The 17406-nt window shown below is 34.7% G+C and overlaps 1 protein-coding gene across 12 annotated transcripts in view; it reads right to left on the bottom strand.

Annotated features, from left to right (window-relative positions):
* Window positions 1-17406, bottom strand: part of PTK2 (protein tyrosine kinase 2) — a 426082-nt gene that overhangs the window by 182285 nt on the left and 226391 nt on the right. For all 12 annotated transcript variants that reach the window (XM_056823019.1, XM_056823011.1, XM_056823017.1 and 9 more), the window contains one exon: window positions 556-696. In XM_056823019.1, coding sequence (XP_056678997.1) covers window positions 556-696 — 141 coding nt within the window. The remainder of the gene's footprint in view (window positions 1-555; window positions 697-17406) is intronic.

The following is a 17406-nucleotide window of genomic DNA, read 5'->3' as shown; positions in this document are numbered from 1 at the left end:
CTCTTCACCCTATAATTTTGTTCTACCAACTGTGAAATTAAAACAGAATGTTCAATGCTTATTCTAAGTAATATTTGATCATTTTCAGTTGTGTCTGATTCTTCAACACCTCCAGGACTTTCTTGGCAAAGATAGTGGAGTGGTTTGCCATTTCTTTTTTCAGCTTGACAGATGAGGAAACTGAAGCAAACAGAGTTTTGGGACTTGTTTAAGGTCACATAGCTAGTAAGTTTCTGAGGCCAGATTTGAAGATGCTTCTTTCTGACTCTAGACCAAGTACTCTATCCACTTTGTCAACTAGTCACCCTTCTAAGTAATACTTGAGCCCAAATGTATCTCCTAGCTACTTATTGCCACTCTTAGTACATATACATCAATATCATTCCAATAGAACAAACTGTTTTGCTGTAAATAGTACTTTACTGAATATCATGTTTTCATGGAACCAATTAAGAGGTTGGACAAGGTATGCCTGTGAATATATCGAACTGACTGTAAAAGAAAATGACCTCCCAGTAATATGATTGCCCACTTGGCTTATTCCTTATTACTCACCCCAAGAGCACATTTGAAGCATTCTTTATCAAATCTGTATACAGGAGAGAGAATCTCAAAGAATTTTAGAATACTTTCTTCTCTATTAAGATTGGCAAATTGACGAAATGTTTGCTGTATCAGTTTTCGGAGTGTTTTGGCCTGCATAACAAAATAACACAAAAGGAATTTGTATAAGCAATTTTTAAAAACCACCATCCATTAGATACAGAGGACACCTAAAGGTGCCAATATATTTTTTCCAAATTGTTTATCTCCAATCACTCATCACAAACTGCTTCAAGGATATCTTGACCTGGACTAGCTAACAGTAAATATATCTCTTTCTAATCTAACATAGTGGCAGTTGATAAGAGTAATATTTCTATACTGACAGATGCCCCTTTGAGCTCTATCAGTCTAGGAAGCTCCAAATTAAAAATAAAAAGTCAGTCTATTAAATAATTTGATAATAATAAAGTAATAATTTGAAAGCACTTTAGGCCCCAAACCCTACTCAACACAGAAAATAACTTTTAAAAATCAGTAGTCCTTGGTTTTCACTTATAAAGGATTTAGTTAGTCAGTAAACAAGTTTACAAAGCACTTATTATATGCCAGATCCTCTGATAAACACTAAGGGTACAAAGACAAAAAACATGGTTCCTACTTTTAAGGAGCTCACATTTTAATGTAAGATGACATGCAAATAACAATGTACATAAGAGATATGGAGTAATAACAGATGGAAGCATCTGAGCATCCCCTCTGGCACATGTGCCATAGGTTCGTCTCCACAACCCTAGAGTTTACTGAGTATGAAAATGATATGGTGCTTTAGGAAAATCTCTTGTCCAGCTATATGGAGGATGGATTGGAATAGGAGACACTTGAAACAAGGAGACCAATTTTAAGTTTCATAAGTTCATATGGTAGATGATGACATCCCCGAAGTATGGTGGCTGTGTTATTAGAGAGAAGGGGACAAACATGAGAAATGCGAAGATAGAAAAAAAAAGCATATATGGCAATGCATGGGATATGTGAGGTGAGTGTGAGCGAGAAGACTAGGAAAACATTGAGATTAGGAGCCTAGGTTCCTGGGACAATGATGGTGCCCTTGAAGTAATTCTCTATCAGCAGCTGTGCTTGGTTTCTACTCTAGAGAACATAATTCTCTATCAGCAGCTGTGCTTGGTTTCTACTCTAGAGAACATAATACCTACCTCCTGGATAAGCTGATCACCCAAAATCTAATCACCATTCTGAGTGACTCAGTTTACCTTTTGAACTCCCTCTGCTGCCTCTTTGATGAAAAGGCTGAAAGGTAGGAAAATAAATTCCTCCCAAAGCCTTCCATTATAGGGAACTGAAAATTCACAATATTTCAGGGTACTTTATTCTTCATCAACAATTTTGCTTGGTTTCAGCTGCATGGAACATCATGCCCTACTCCATAAGCTCAGGTATTCTGAGTGTGCTTTCCCCAAATTTTCAGCTTCATTTTTTGTGTTGTCTTCTCCCATTAAATTTTAAGATTCCTTCTTATTTGTATCTCCAGAGCTTGGCATGGAGTCTGACACATAGTAAGCATTTATTAAAATTTTTATTGAGTTGAATTGATGGGGGCTGTAGTTCAGAAAGAAATTAGGGCTAGATACATAGCTCTAGGAAATAGCTACCCCAATTCTATTTAAAATTTGAAGTATGATAACTGAATCAAGGAGAGTTTAAATCATCAAGTAAGATAGTGTAGACTGAATACAGGAGTCAGGTGAGAGCTGGATATATTGATGTGAGATTAACCAGAACAGAGATGATAATAGAATTCTGGTAAACTGATTTGAATTATTGATGAACCTATATGATCACTGAGGGAAATATTATAGAAGAAGAGAATTTGGATCAAGACAGAGCCTTAAGAGATGCCCACAGATAGTAAGTATGCCCTAGATAGAGATCCATCAAAGGAGAATGAACATCACATAGCTAGGAGAACTAAAAGACATCAGTATCATGAAAACCTAATGAGAAGAAAGCAACAATAAAAAGGTGATTAATAGTGTCAGAAATTGCACTGAGGTCATGAAAGTTGAAGACTGAGAAATACTGTTATTCAATTTTATAATTAAGCAATTACTGATCATTTTAGAAAGTGGAGTTTAGAAAGGAAAGCTCTACAAGTTGGGACAGTAAGGAATAAAATCCATCTGGAAGATGTTTCCTCTACTGAGTCTTAATGAAAGAGGTGCTCTACAAGGTAAAGACAAAAAAGAGTGGATTCCAGGAAAGTGAGATGCCCAGTGCAAATGGCAAGGCAGGAAATATTTAGTAAATACTTACTATGTGGCAAGCACTAGATAAGCACTGAAGATTTCAAATAAACAAAAAAAAATCATAGTCTTTGCCCTTGAGGAATGTATATTCTTTTAAAAAACTTATTTTTAAAAGATTGTTTTTCCAATTACATGTAATAACAATTTTCCACATTTGTTTTCTGAAGTTACAAGATCTACATTGTCTCCCACTCTCCCTCTTCCTGGAGATGGTAAGCAATTTGATATGAGTTATACATATGTATTATCATGCAAAATATATTTACATATTGGTCAGTGTTATGAGAGAATACCCATACAAAACTAAAAACAAAAACACAAATAAACTGAAGTAGAAAATCATATGATTTGATCTACATTCAAATTCTTACAGTTCTTTCTCTGGAGGTGCACAACATTGTCATAAAGTCTTTCAGAATTGCCTTAGATCATTGTATTGCTGAGAGTAGCTAAATCTTTCATGGCCGATCATTCTAAAATATTGCTGTTACTGTGTACAAAGTTTTTTTTTTTTCTGGCTCTGCTTATTTCAATCTATATCAGTTCATGTAGATCTTACCATCTTGTTCATAATTTCTTATAGAACAATAGTATTCCATCACCATCCTAACAATTTTTTTTTTGCCATTTCCCAATTGATGGATATCCCCATAATTTCCAATTCTTTGCTACCACAAAAAAGATCTCTTTGGGATAAAGACATAGCAATGGTATCAAAGGGTAAGCACAGTTTTATAGTCTGCTGGGCACAGAGAAATTTATATACTAAGGAGAGCCTTCTCTCTCTTACATACACATAAAAGGAAGCCAAGGTGTCAGTTGCACAGGCTCTAGAAAGAATTCACCAATGAGGAAAGGGAGTCATAGAGGTGAAGTAATGTTCCAGGGTGAGAAGGCATAGTCAAGAGGAGAATTAGAGGGAGACTGAAGATAAAGTGTATGTAGTATGTGATGAAGTACATGTAGTGGTGTGTTACTAATAGAGAGAAGTCTAGTTTAGTAGCAAAGTAATTCACCCTAAAGCTGAAAGGACAGATTAAGACCAAGTTGGGAAGATCTCTGTATGATAACAAAGGAGTTTGTATTTTATCTTAGAGGCAAAAGGAAGCCACTGGAGTTGAGTGAGTAGGGAAGTCACATGGTAAGATACACAGACATCTTATTGATTATAATTCAACACCAGCTCTCACATTCATTTCCTTCTCTGATCATCATGCTAATTAAGGTTCTCACTTCTCTGTACTGCATATAGCAATAATCTCCTAAATGGTCTTTTTGCATTCAGCTTTCTACCTCTCTATATAGCTGTCAAATTGAAATTCCTAAATTACAGGCCTAATCATGTAACATACCCTTCCACCTGTCAATGCTCTAGAAGCCTCAGTGGCTTCCAATTACTTCTAAGATAAAATACAAATTCCTCTATTTTGCATGTAAAGTCCTTTATAATCTAAGAGAAACTATATTCTCAAGTTGATTTCCCATGATTACTTTCTCATAATCTCTACAGTCTAATCAAAATGGTCAATTTGATGTTTCTCATAAATGACATTTCAACTCCTACCTCCATGTCTTTACAAAGGAGTATGATGTTCTTGTATCTCTATGTTAATCCCTGTTCTTACAAGACATCTTTCTTGATTCTCCTCCTTTCTTAGAGTCCTTTCCACCATGATTTCTTTTTTATCTTGTACATATTTTGTGTTTACTTAACTATGTTTACCCACCTAGTGCACCATCTGCAGACAGTATTCTGTAGGAGTGCTTTGTTTTTGTTATTTTAATCCTCATTCAATCAAAAATCCTAATATAATGCATGACTCATGAATACTGAATTAAAATCTAATTGTCAATCAAATGCTCTTTTTACTGTACCACACTGCATGCTATTTGTGAAGGAAGTATTATTCCATTTGAGGCGTGATTGATGAGTAGGATATAGAAAACAGAAGACAAGCTTCCAGGATTGGGGACCAATGGTGAGTAAAAAATATTAATAATTTAAGCAGGAAGTATTTTCAAAGAAGAGAACATGTTCAAGCTGGTCTTTAGTGACAAGCAGTGAAGGGGAGTAATATGGAATTAATTTACAAATGATGGTTTAAATTATACTGGAGAGAGAGACTTAAGTGACTTATTTGGTTGACTATGAAACCACAGTAAATCTTTAAGTAACACCGTAATGTAAGCAGACTTGAGTTTTAGGAGGATTGCTCAAACACTACAAACAAGAATAATCAGGAGTGAGTGGGCATAAAATGAAAGAGAAAAAACAATTAAGAGGTTATGATACTACTCCAAGAAAAAGAAAATAAAGGCTTGATGAAGGCTGATGGTAGTGAGGATGTTATGGAGGTGACAGATGAAAGACACTTTGGAAAAATTAATTAAGACTTACAAAAAATTGATAAGTAGGACAAAGGAGAAGAAGTCAAAGACTACTCCAAAGTAACAAACCTGGAACTGGGAAAAAAATTGTGCAATTAATAGAGATAGAAAAAATAGGAAGAGGGACAAAAATTTAGAAGGACATCTTTAAACAGGCTGAGCTTAGAACACGGTAGATTAATCAAGCAGAAAGCTAGCAATTAGAAATGAATTTTATCTAGCCTTCATTTTCTAGAACAAAACTTCAAAGGAAATTATTCTCATGCATCAAAAATCATTTCAAAGTATCTGCCATCCTTTGTATGAGCTGAGCAGAAAAGAAAGTATTCAAGTTAACCATCAGTACTTACTGAAAATAATCTAGTAGTACAAGAATTGCAATCTCATAGCTGTGTCATTAGAATTACATTATGGGGTAAGAAATAAACAATAGTAGTAAATAGTAGTCACTTGATTAGGAAAGGTCAAATAAGCATAGGTGCTTATTAACCTAAAACCTGGGGCAACCTACAACCTTTAGGGATAACAGTGGTCTTGAATTCAAATCTTACTTCTGAGGGTTACTACTTTTGTGATATGTTAAGTCTAATCCTCCCTGGGCCTCACTTTTGTAACTTGTAAAATGACTTTGAGCAGGATGACATGTAAGGTTCCATCTATCTCTGGTTCTCCAATACTATAATCCTATCAACTTCTGGTGTACTACAAAGAACCTTGGGCTTAAGACAAAAATATTTAGTTTGAAGAACTTTAGTTTCCTGATTAATTATGTGACACTTAGTGATTTACTTAATATTCCAAAGTTGTAAAGATCTAGTGGCTTATACCAATTATCCCTCATGCCTGAAATCCACTTCATTCTTACCTCTATGTAATTAATGCATTCATCTTTCTCCTTTCCAAACTTGTATTTAATTACTTGTGTACACACACACACACACACACACACACACACACACACACACACACACACACTTTATATATAAATATAAATAACATATTCTTATATCTCTCATTATAATCCCATTTGCTGACAAATAAGGAGTTTTATTCCTGGCTGGTGCCAGGAATTTTCAATTTGCCTATCAATTTGCCTGGTTCATAGTAAATGCTTAACAAATACTTGTTGATTGGTTAAAATATATAGATTTTATGGAAATTGTGCAGAAGACACGACTTGGCAGAAGAAAACAAACTTTAAATTTGTAATAGAGTTCAATTTCTCATTGTTCAGGATTAGAATTTTTAAAAAATTCTACAAAGTCTATTGTATTCCATGTGTCACTTCTTGATTACAATACCAATACAATGTCCATATTTTAAAAGATTGGATCTTGCTTTCATTGGATACTTAAGGTCACTAAAAGAGTTTTGCAATTCCCAAAGGGAATTTTGTCAATTCTATTCTTCTTGTTCAATTCTGGGCCCAATCTGTTGTCCATAAGTATATTTTTTTCAGACATACCTACAAATGGAGAAACTCTAAATTTCCCTTTCAAGTGACATATAGGAAACAGAAAGGAAAATAGTAGAATTGAGGGTAAAGAGGTCATCAAAGAACTAAATAAGAAGAAAGGATGGGCTAGTCACATGATAAGAATGAATGAGGACAAATGGAAAGCCAGTGCGCAAAATTGGTATCCTTGCGAAGTCAGGAGAAATTAAGGCAAATCTAGAGCACAAGTGTATGCCTCGCATAGGCAACTGATCAAGGTATTTGGACAAGAGTCGAATAGTGTGAGAAGACATAGATAGGTTGTTGCCTACATCAATAAAGGGAACTTTTGAATAATAACTGAACCATTCAAATGCTTGAATGTTTATTGAAAAATATATTTCCTATGGTCCAGCAAAGAAGATTGTGAAGGAGCCATATTTAGAGGTTGTGAAGAGATACTTTAGCTGCCCTTTTTATGAAGAAAAAAAAAAGGTCCCAGGATTTGTTGTATATGAATACAATAGAATATTATTGCTCCATAAGAAATGATAAAATGGATAATTTCAGAGGAAACTCAGAAGACATCTATGAACTAATGTAAAGTAGGCAGAATGAGAATAAACTACATAAAGATAACATTATTTAAAAAATGCTATGAAAGACTTTACAATTCTGATCAAATCAGTAATAAACCCACAAGTCCAAAAGAATGAAGATGAAACATGCTACTCACTTCATGATTGGGAGGTGATGAAATCAAAATGCATAAAGAGACAATGTGTCCAACATGGCCAATGTGAACAATTGTATTTTAATTATGCATATATATGATGAGGGCTTTTTTAAGTTTCTTCCTTTCTTAAATGATGTGGGAGAGGAAAGCAAGTGGGAGTCAGATTATTAAAAAGGCAAAAAAAAGTAGTTGAAAAAATTTGGGTATCATCAGAGACATGAAAGTTTAGAGAAAAATTTGCTATCACAAAAGCCCATTCAACATTATTATTATGGTTACTTAGATATGAATAATTTTATGTATATAACATTATTTTTATATTTAATATTGGAATGAATGTAATAAAACGGTAATAAATCTTAGGTGGTATGGGGAAGTTCCAGGAATATAGTCTGATTATTAAGTTTTAGAAAACTGAACTGAAAGGGTGGTATAGCAGAGACCAGGCTGGAAGTTGAGAGACCTGGCTCAAGACTCAATTTTGCCACTTTTTTTGCTATGTAGCTTTCTGCAAGTTATCTACCTGTTTTGGATAACAAGTTCCTCATCTAAAAATTATAGTAGTAAAACTAAATGATCTCCAAGGTCTCTTCTAGGTCTAACCAACTACTGGATAAATGTAAACTGTCAATTTACCAGTGACCACGGAGGGTTAATTTTTATATTGCTGTTGAATTCATTTCTGAGGTACTGATTTGATCAACATTTTATTAAGAGTGAATCAAATTTTCTTTGTCTATCAATCAGTAACTTTTAAATTAATCAATCAAAAACTTAAGCACCCCTCCTTAATACTAAGTAAGAGAATTCATGAGTCACTTAATAGAGTAAACTCACACCTACAAAGGCTATTGCCACCCTTCCTTGGGCAGTGCTAGGCAAATTGAAAGACTGATTGTTACTGTAAAGTGGGGAAGAGACAGGAAGTTATGAAGATACTTAGCTATTCCTTTATTATGATGATTAAATTGTAATCCCCTGATTGTAATAATGAAGGTACTTAGCTCTTCCTTTATTGGAATTGAATTGTAATCCACAATCTATTTTTAGATTTTATTAAAAAAAATTTTTTTTAAACCCTTCCCTTCCATCTTGGAGTTAATACTGTGTATTGGCTCCAAGGCAGAAGAGTGGTAAGGGCTAGGCAATGGGAGTCAAGTGACTTGCCCAGGGTCATACAGCTAGGAAGTGGCTGAGGCCACATTTGAACCTAGGACCTCCAATCTCTAGGCCTGGTTTCAATCCACTGAGCTACCCAGCTGCTCCCTATTTTTAGATTTTAATGAGGTGATAACTCAGTATTTTATGTAGAGCTACCCATTTTATTTTATTTTTTTAAATAATATTTTATTTGATCATTTCCAAGCATTATTCATTAAAGGCAAAGATAATTTTCTTCCCCCCCCACCCCCCATAGCTGAAGCATGATTCCACTGGGTATCACATGTGTTCTTGATTCGAACCCATTGTCATGTTGTTAGTATTTGCATTAGAATGTTCGTTTAGAGTCTCTCCTCTCTCATGTCCCCTCAACTGCTGAAGTTGGGCAGTTGCTTTTCCTCTGTGTTTCTACTCCCAGAGTTTGTCCTCTGCTTATGAATAGTGTTTTTTCTCCTAGATCCCTGCAAATTGTTCAGGGACATTACAACACCACTAATGGAGAAGTCCATTACGTTCGATTATACCACAGTGTATTAGTCTCTGTGTACAATGTTCTCCTGGTTCTGCTCCTCTCGCTCTGCATCACTTCCTGGAGGTCGTTCCAGTCTCCATGGAACTCCTCCACTTTATTATTCCTTTTTGCACAATAGTATTCCATCACCAACATATACCACAATTTGTTCAGCCATTCCCCAATTGAAGGGCATCCCCTCGTTTTCCAATTTTTGGCCACCACAAAGAGCGCAGCTATGAATATTTTTGTACAAGTCTTTTTGTCCATTATCTCTTTGGGGTACAAACGCAGCAGTGCTATGGCTGGATCAAAGGGTAGAGCTACCCATTTTAACTATAAAAAGGTGTTAAGTAACTACAAAAGGTGAACTAACCAAGAAAGGTGTTAAGTAACTACAAAAGGTGAACTAATCAAAAAAAGTGTTAAGTAACCCAAAAGGTATAATCTAACCAAAGAAGGTGTGAACTAAAGAGTGGGCAGTCCTGGAGAAAAGCGTCTGCTATGATTGGTAGACATGAAATTTAGGGAAGCTGACACAAGAGAAAAAGATCTTTAAAAAGAGGATCAGAGGCCAGAAGAAGATATTTGATTTGAGATTCGAGTTGGATGGAGGATCTCTGACTTAGATCAGTCTCTTGATATTTGATATATTTGATTTGAGGAGATCGAAGAGCTCTCTGACTTGGAGGAGAGACTGGAAGACAGACACTTGAGGAACAACCAGAAGACAGATAACCAGACTTCTTTCCATTTAGATGGTCGCCATTGGTGACTGAAAGGCTGGCTTAGTGACCCTGCCTTTCTCGGAGATGTAAACCTCTGAAAAAGGCCCATCTTTTTGAGGGCTCTTTTCCCTGATGGGGCCTTAGTATTTCTACCCGGCTCAGAGGAAGCCGGAGTTTCCTTGCTCTCTTTCTCTCATTCCTTAATATCTTCCCTCTATTGTAAATTCATTTTACTTTAGTAATTCATTTTGGTATTTAGAAATTAAATCCCTGGTGACCAAAAATCTTAAATATTCAATTGTCCAACCACAAATAAATTTAACAAAGTGATGTAGAAAAAGGACTATAAAAAGTCCTGAACTTCTTGTCCAAGGACTTTGCCTTTTGGACTTTTCCCCTGGACTTCTTTTAAGAACTTCTCCTTGGGAATTCATCTTTGGACACTCTGTGTTGGTGAGCTGGACTGAAGGAGGAGACGTTCTGTGGATCTTGCATTGGCTTGCTGGGTGAGAAGCTGGTCTTCCATTCCAGGCTTCTGGAGAGATTGGTTCCGGAGAGGCCTTCCTTTCCTGGAAGAGGCTGCGTTGGTGGAACCCTCGCTAAAGACACCACCAAGACTCCTGGCTTAAGAGACTATCACAAATCCATGTGGGGACAAGGGACATGGGAAAGCCCCTGTGGGGCTGAGCCTCAATTCACCAGAGAAGGGCTGGCAGGACTGTTAAAATCTGTCTCTTCAGCTATATTTTTCCACTTTCACTCTTTCCACCTCTTTGTAAATAAAGCTGCTAAAAAGTCATTCTGAAATAAGCTATAGTATTTTTAAATTGGTGACCATAATATTACTTTAGAACTTTCATATTTAGCATAAGATCTAAATTTTAAATTCTTACAATGTAAAGGGTTTCAAGAAGAAATTAAAATTCTATGCCAATCTAAACACATTGTGCTATGTTGTAAATGAGGAAACGGAGTCAAAAAGAGCTAAATAACTGGCACAGGGTCACATAATTATTAAGTATCTGAAGCAGGATTTAACTCTAGGGTTTCCTGACTTCAAGTCCTGTTTATTATGTAATATGAACACAATTATTTTTGTTTTATATGAGGAAGATGATGCCAAAGTAGTTAAAAGAACACATTACTAGTAACAAGTTAAATAAGATTAGAACCTCTTCCTTAGGAACCCAAGTCTCTTCCTCTTACCACTACAAAACCCTACCCTTTTCTTTTCTTTTCTTTTTTTTTTTGATGAACTTTCGTCTTTTAAATTTCAAAACAGTTTGAGAAATGGGTAGGAGATTCATATTTTAGTACTTTAACATTTTAAACTTTTAAGATTAACTAACATGGGCCCTTCCTCAATTGCTTCAAATCACAGTCCCTTTATGTCTTAGTAGGCAGTTTAATGAATTACTATGGTTAAAAAAAATTATCACTTGGTAAAGGCCAATTCTGGTGGTAAGACTTTCTGTAAGATAATTTAAAGATGACAGACACATAATTCATCATTATGTCTCTAATCAAAGTCTTTCTAGCTTGGTAGGATCTGTCAGAATCAATACTTTGTATAGAAAGATTTTAAAAACCCAAAACCACTTATAGACTTAGATGAGACACTGGAAGAGGACTTCTATAGAGTAAGAAATTAATAGCTTTTTCATATTTTCCCTAGTAGTTTCTAAGAACTTATATCACTGTGATAATAAAAGCATTATAATCATAGTAAAATGCTATTATCATTTTATAAAGTCTTTCTATAAAATTCCATTTTTGTATAGTTTGTATAGTCATGGTCAGTAAAGATGAGTCTTGTTCACATAAACATGGAAGGATTCTGTTCTTATCACCTGAGAAAGTGCTTGATGCCCTTGACCTAAGTTAAGACAATTTATAGAAATTAACCCTTTTTACCATCACTCCTAGCCCTCGAATTCATATACATAATGTATCAGTTTGCACTTGAATAAGATTGCCTAAAAAATATGAGAAGTGATCACTCAACCTTTTGTTGACTCTTGAATCAACTCATTACACTTTTGTGTATTTCTAATTCTTAGGAAACTTTTCTTTATATTAAGCCTGAATCTGCCTCTTTGAAAATACACTTTGTGGATATTTCTGATTACTTCTCTTGACTGTGGGCAAGCAGAACAAATGAACAAATAAAATATTTCTTTTCCTTTAGGATCTCCCACAGAAGACCTCTATCTGGTTAGAACATGTCTGTCTTACTTAATATAGTGTCTGGAAGATACTGTGCATTTAATAAATAGTTGCTGATTATTTTATAATCCTATTCATGTAATTTACATTATAGTTAGAATGGACTTCTCACTATCTCTCATTCTGGTCTTACCTTCTTTAATCTTTATGCCTTTGCTCATATCATCTGTTGGTTTTGGAAGGCATTACTCATTTCTTCTCCCCTCTCTTCAATGATCAACTTTAGCACATCCTTTATGAACTTTTGCTTGATATTGTTAGCTTGAGATAAACTACTTAGTCCTATTTCTGCCACTTAATAACTACGTAGCCTTGAAGAGGTATTCCTTCTCCCTAAACCTCAATTTCCTCACCTAAAATCTGAGACCGTTAACCTTGGCTGGCTGTCTTACCTCAGCTCTAGGGGATGTAGCCTTCAGTGTTTTGGGCAGATATAAAATGGTATCCCCTGGCCTAAGCCAGGGCCTAGTAGTCATTAAATAAAGGTTTAAGTGACACAAGGTCTATTGGTAGTTTTTTCTTTTAATAGTCTTAGGAGAAATAAAAATGGAGGAGCCAGAAAATTATATTGGAGAGGTAAGGAAGAAGGGAAGACAAATAACTACTGTATAACAAAGGTGCATAAAATAATGAGCATATGATGACAAATGAAGGAGTGAATCTCACATTTAATTGAATTGGATAAAAGAAGATCTCCTTCAAATATTCACACAGATATTTCAATATAGAAGTTAAATAAAAAAGGAAATAGGAGGGGACAGATGAAAGGAATAATCTATCTAAGAAGGAAGGCAGAATAGGTAAAGGAAAGGGCACAAACAAGACAGATTTGAATGTTTGAGGGAGGATTAAGAGGAGAGGAAGAGAAAGAGTAAAAACCTAGGATTAATGGCCGAGTTGCAACAAAGTGGAAAGTTATATGATCACAAGTGTTAGGCAAGCTTCCTCTCTTCTACCATATTATTTGTAAAGTAGGTAGAAGCAAAGAAATCACAGGGAAGGCTAGAGAAAAACAAAATTAACAATCCTGACTTTGAATGTGAATGGGATCAAATTTTACATAGAAATGAAATGAGGGTCTAGAACAAAATTTATTCTGTTAACAGCTGAATTCAAAACAAGAGGAAGCAATCATGTTTTTGGATAAGGCTATGGTAAATATCAATAAGAAAACAGATAAGTAGAGAAATCATATTAGGCTTAAAGCTGACATATATAATGAATTAAACTCAATACTTAATACATATGTACCTAATATGTGCCAAGTTCATAAAGATAATTCTGGGATCATTGAGGCAAATACAGCCAGAAAAGACAAATTTGCAGATCTGCCTTAAGACTTTGGCAAGGACCAGGTTAATCTTGCAGTTCTACAAATCACTGTTAAAAGGACACCTGGCTATAAAACTTCTTAATTGACTCAGAGCATCCTGACCAGCTAATTCATTATCACAAAACCTTCAGCTATATCTCTAGGGCAAATGGCCTTCATGTATATGTCCAACCATACCCTGGTACCTTTGTACATCTAAAGAATTTCTTATGTCAATGATAAGAGACCAAAGATTTGTAGATGAACTATTTGATGAAGTATATATTGCCCACTTTTCTGTGAGTAGCTGCACTCATTAATCGGCACTGAAGAATGTATTTTATTTTCCTTTGATCATAGAGCGTTGAAACTGTATAAATATCAGAATGAAATATCAATAAATCAGATTGTGTTATATGCATGTAGGACAGTTTCTCTTCTGCCCCCATTACTCTAACTCAGTTGCATCAAAAGCACCATAAGTCTCTAACTCTCTCTGCTCCCTTTCTCATTCTTTCTTATTCTCTGCACTTGAACTCAGCCTGCAACTTTCCTACTGCAACTTCAGGAAGTGTTTCTCTGCAGAACAAAAGAATTTGCTGAAATTTGACACTAGAAGATACCCCAAAGCTTCTGTGGCATGGAGCTTGGTCTGAGTAGGGGGTGATTCCTCATCTCATTGCAGTACCAGAGTGAGTGCCTCTCACCAGAACAGAGCTCTTCCATGCTTCTCCAATGAGCCCTCATAGTCAATGGGGCTCACTCCCCCAAAATACCCCAATGGGTACACTTCGGTGTCTGCCACAAATAGGATATCTAGATACTTAAAAAAAAAAAGTTAGTCAAAATGAGTGGAGCAATAGACAGCAAAAATATAAAAGTGGGAGACCTTAAAGTACTTCTTTCAGAATAAGACAAATCTAACCAAAAGATAAATAAGAAAGATGTTAAGAGCCTGAAGAGAACTTTTGGAAAGTAAGATATGATAGAGTTCTGGCAATTACTTAATGAAAACAGAAAAGAATTTAAAGACTTAGCTGTACCTAGACCAATTATAAAAATTGACCATATGCTGGGATATAAAGAACTCATGAAAAAGAAGAAGATATACTAAAAAATATCATTTACTGAACAAAATGCAATAAAATTATATTTAATAAAGGGCCATTAAAGAAAGAATGAAAAAGTAACTAGAGACCAAACAGCATAAATTAAAAATATCTATGAGTATAAGAACAACTTATAGAAACAAAAGAATGTATCTTTGAAGAAAACAATAAGTCAACATATCAAAAGTGGGAGGCACATAAAAGCAATTCTGAAGGGTACATTTAAATCTTTAAAGGCTTTTACTAACAAGAAAACAACAACAAAAAACACCCAAATCAATAAATTAGGCATAAAACCCCCAAAACTGAAAATAAATAAATCCTCAACTAAATAATAAAATAGAAATTATGAAAAAAAAAGAATAAAAAAATTGGAAGCAGAAAGACCAACGAACTGGTAAATAAAAGGGCTCTTTTTTTTTTTTAAATCCTTACCCTTCCATCTTGGAATCAATACTGTATATTGGTTTTAAGGCAGAAGAGTGGGATGGGGTAGGCAATGGGGGTTAAGTGACTTTTCCAGGGTCACACAACTAGGAAGTGTCTGAGGCCAGATTTGAACCTAGGACCTCCTATCTCTAGGCCTGGCTCTCAATCTACTGAGCTACCCAGCTGCCCCCAAAAGGGCTCATTTTAAGAAATAATACAAGAGAGATAAGCTAAGTTGATTTTTTTTTAAAAAAGAAGGAAAGCAAACTATATTCCAAAAAAAAAGGAGAATTTACAACAATTCAAGAAGAAATAAAGGAAATTCTTTTGCTCAATTATATACTAACAAAACTTTTAACTTAGAGGAAATAGATGAATACTTACAAAAAATATAAAATACCTAAACAAAAGAAGAAATAGATTACTTAACCCAATGGTAGTAGTCTCTCGATATGGAAAACAAACAAACAAACAAACTATGAATGAACTTCAAAAGAAAAAGAGCCCAGGATCAGTTGGATTCACAAATGAATTTTATCAAACATTTAAAAGAAAAGTTAATTCCAATGTAGCTTTAACTCTCAGCAATAAGAAGAAATCACTTTTCCAATCTCTTTCCAAGATACAAATATTGTCATGATATCTAAATCTGAGAGAGACAAAACAAAGAGAACTATAGACCAGTATCTGTAAAGAGTACTAATATAAATATTTGGTCGACCTCTGTGGCCTATAAGTTTGATAGCCTTGGAATGGATAAAGAGTAAAAAAAGATGGGGATCAACTCTTGCCTCTAACACATATTGGTTGTAGGATGCTGAGCAAGTGGAAAGTAAACTACTAACACAGGAAATTATTTAAGATAAGGTACTGAGCAAGTATTTTACTCAGGAGTTCATTACAATGATACTCCTGGGGAAAAAGAAATCTTATATTTACCTACAAATATCTCACTTGATCTTTACAACAAAAATGGTACATGATAAATACTTACAAACTCACTTGTTCATCAATGTGGATATGGCACCCAACTTTTTGCCATTTTCCTCTGAGGTTTTAATTGATTATTTTTCAGTTATCAAGATTTTAAAATTAATCTGCCTTTCCCACTATCTCCCTAATTCTCTCTACCCTACATACATACACATACTGAGCAAATTAAAATTAGAGATCTGAAACATAAAGCTTTCACTATACATGCATAGTATATAAGATCAATTTCCCACATTGGCCATGTTTAAAAAAAAAAATGAACCAAATACGTCATGAATTCTGGGCCACGTCAGATTTGGAATGACTACCCTTTTCTATATAATATCTACTTCATCAATGTCTTTCCTAAAAATGTAGCTCCCAGGACTCAACACAGTACATTAGATATAATCTGAATGGGGTAATGCATAACAAGATGATGCTTTGATTATTTCTGAGAACTATGGGCATCTTAGTGCAGTCTGAAATCCCATTAGATTTTTTGACTTCCATATTACACTACTGATTGAGCTTGCTTTCCATCTAAAATTCTTAGATCTTTTTCAGATTATCTAAAGCCTGACATTTTTTTTTGTCTTATATTAGTGAAGCTGAATTTTAGGTTAACTGTGGTTGAGCAGATAGCATGAAAATATTAATCAAATGTTTCAACAAAACCTAAGCCATCTATATCAATAGCATTCCCTGCATCCATCTGTAACCCTGTCACAGAAGGACATAAAGCCAGTCTGGAATCACCTGTCTGAAATGATGTTGGCTCTTTTGTGATCACAGCTTCTTTTTTTCTGGAATAATAATTCCTTTTATAGTATATTTTGGATTTTTGGTAGGAATCAAAGTCAAATTGTCTGTACTAAAATTTGCAGACTTCATCATAGGTTCATAGATTTAAGGCTTGAAGGTTACTTGAAAGCTATCTAGCCCAATCCCCTGATTTTTTAGATGAGTAAATAGAGATACTCTTCCCTTTTCTTCAAAGAAATAAAACTACTGAAAATTACTTTTTATTAATGGGCCCTTACAATAGAAGACTCTATTTCCTCTCCTCTCATTTTCTTCTTAGCTCCCTAAAATCTAGTGTCTCATCTTATTCTACCAACAAAGTCACAATAATCACAATTGCCAAATACATTGTCCTTTTTACAATTCTCATTCTTCATGACCTCTTTGCAGCCTTTGTTAGTGTAAATCACTCTCTTTTTGACATGCTTTTCTCTCTAAGTTTTTGGGATACCATTCTCCTAATTATTTTTAGTTGTATCCTCATATAGGTAATGATGCCCTCTTAACCATGGGTGTCACAAAGATCTACCTTCTACTGTTTTCTTTATTCTACTTCTTGTGGTGATTTTATCATCCTCCATAGATTTAATACCTATTCTGATGATTTTCAAATCTTTCTATCCTGTTTTAAGTTGTCTGATCTCACATTCCCAACTGTCTTTGAAACATCTCCAATTGGATATCCTATAGCTATCTTGAACTCATTATGTTCAAAATTGAACTCA

The sequence above is a fragment of the Monodelphis domestica genome, chromosome 3 (assembly GCF_027887165.1).
Source record: "Monodelphis domestica isolate mMonDom1 chromosome 3, mMonDom1.pri, whole genome shotgun sequence".
Taxonomy (NCBI): domain Eukaryota; kingdom Metazoa; phylum Chordata; class Mammalia; order Didelphimorphia; family Didelphidae; genus Monodelphis; species Monodelphis domestica.
Note: the sequence above shows the minus strand (reverse complement) of the source record. Positions and strands in the feature narration are given on the sequence as shown.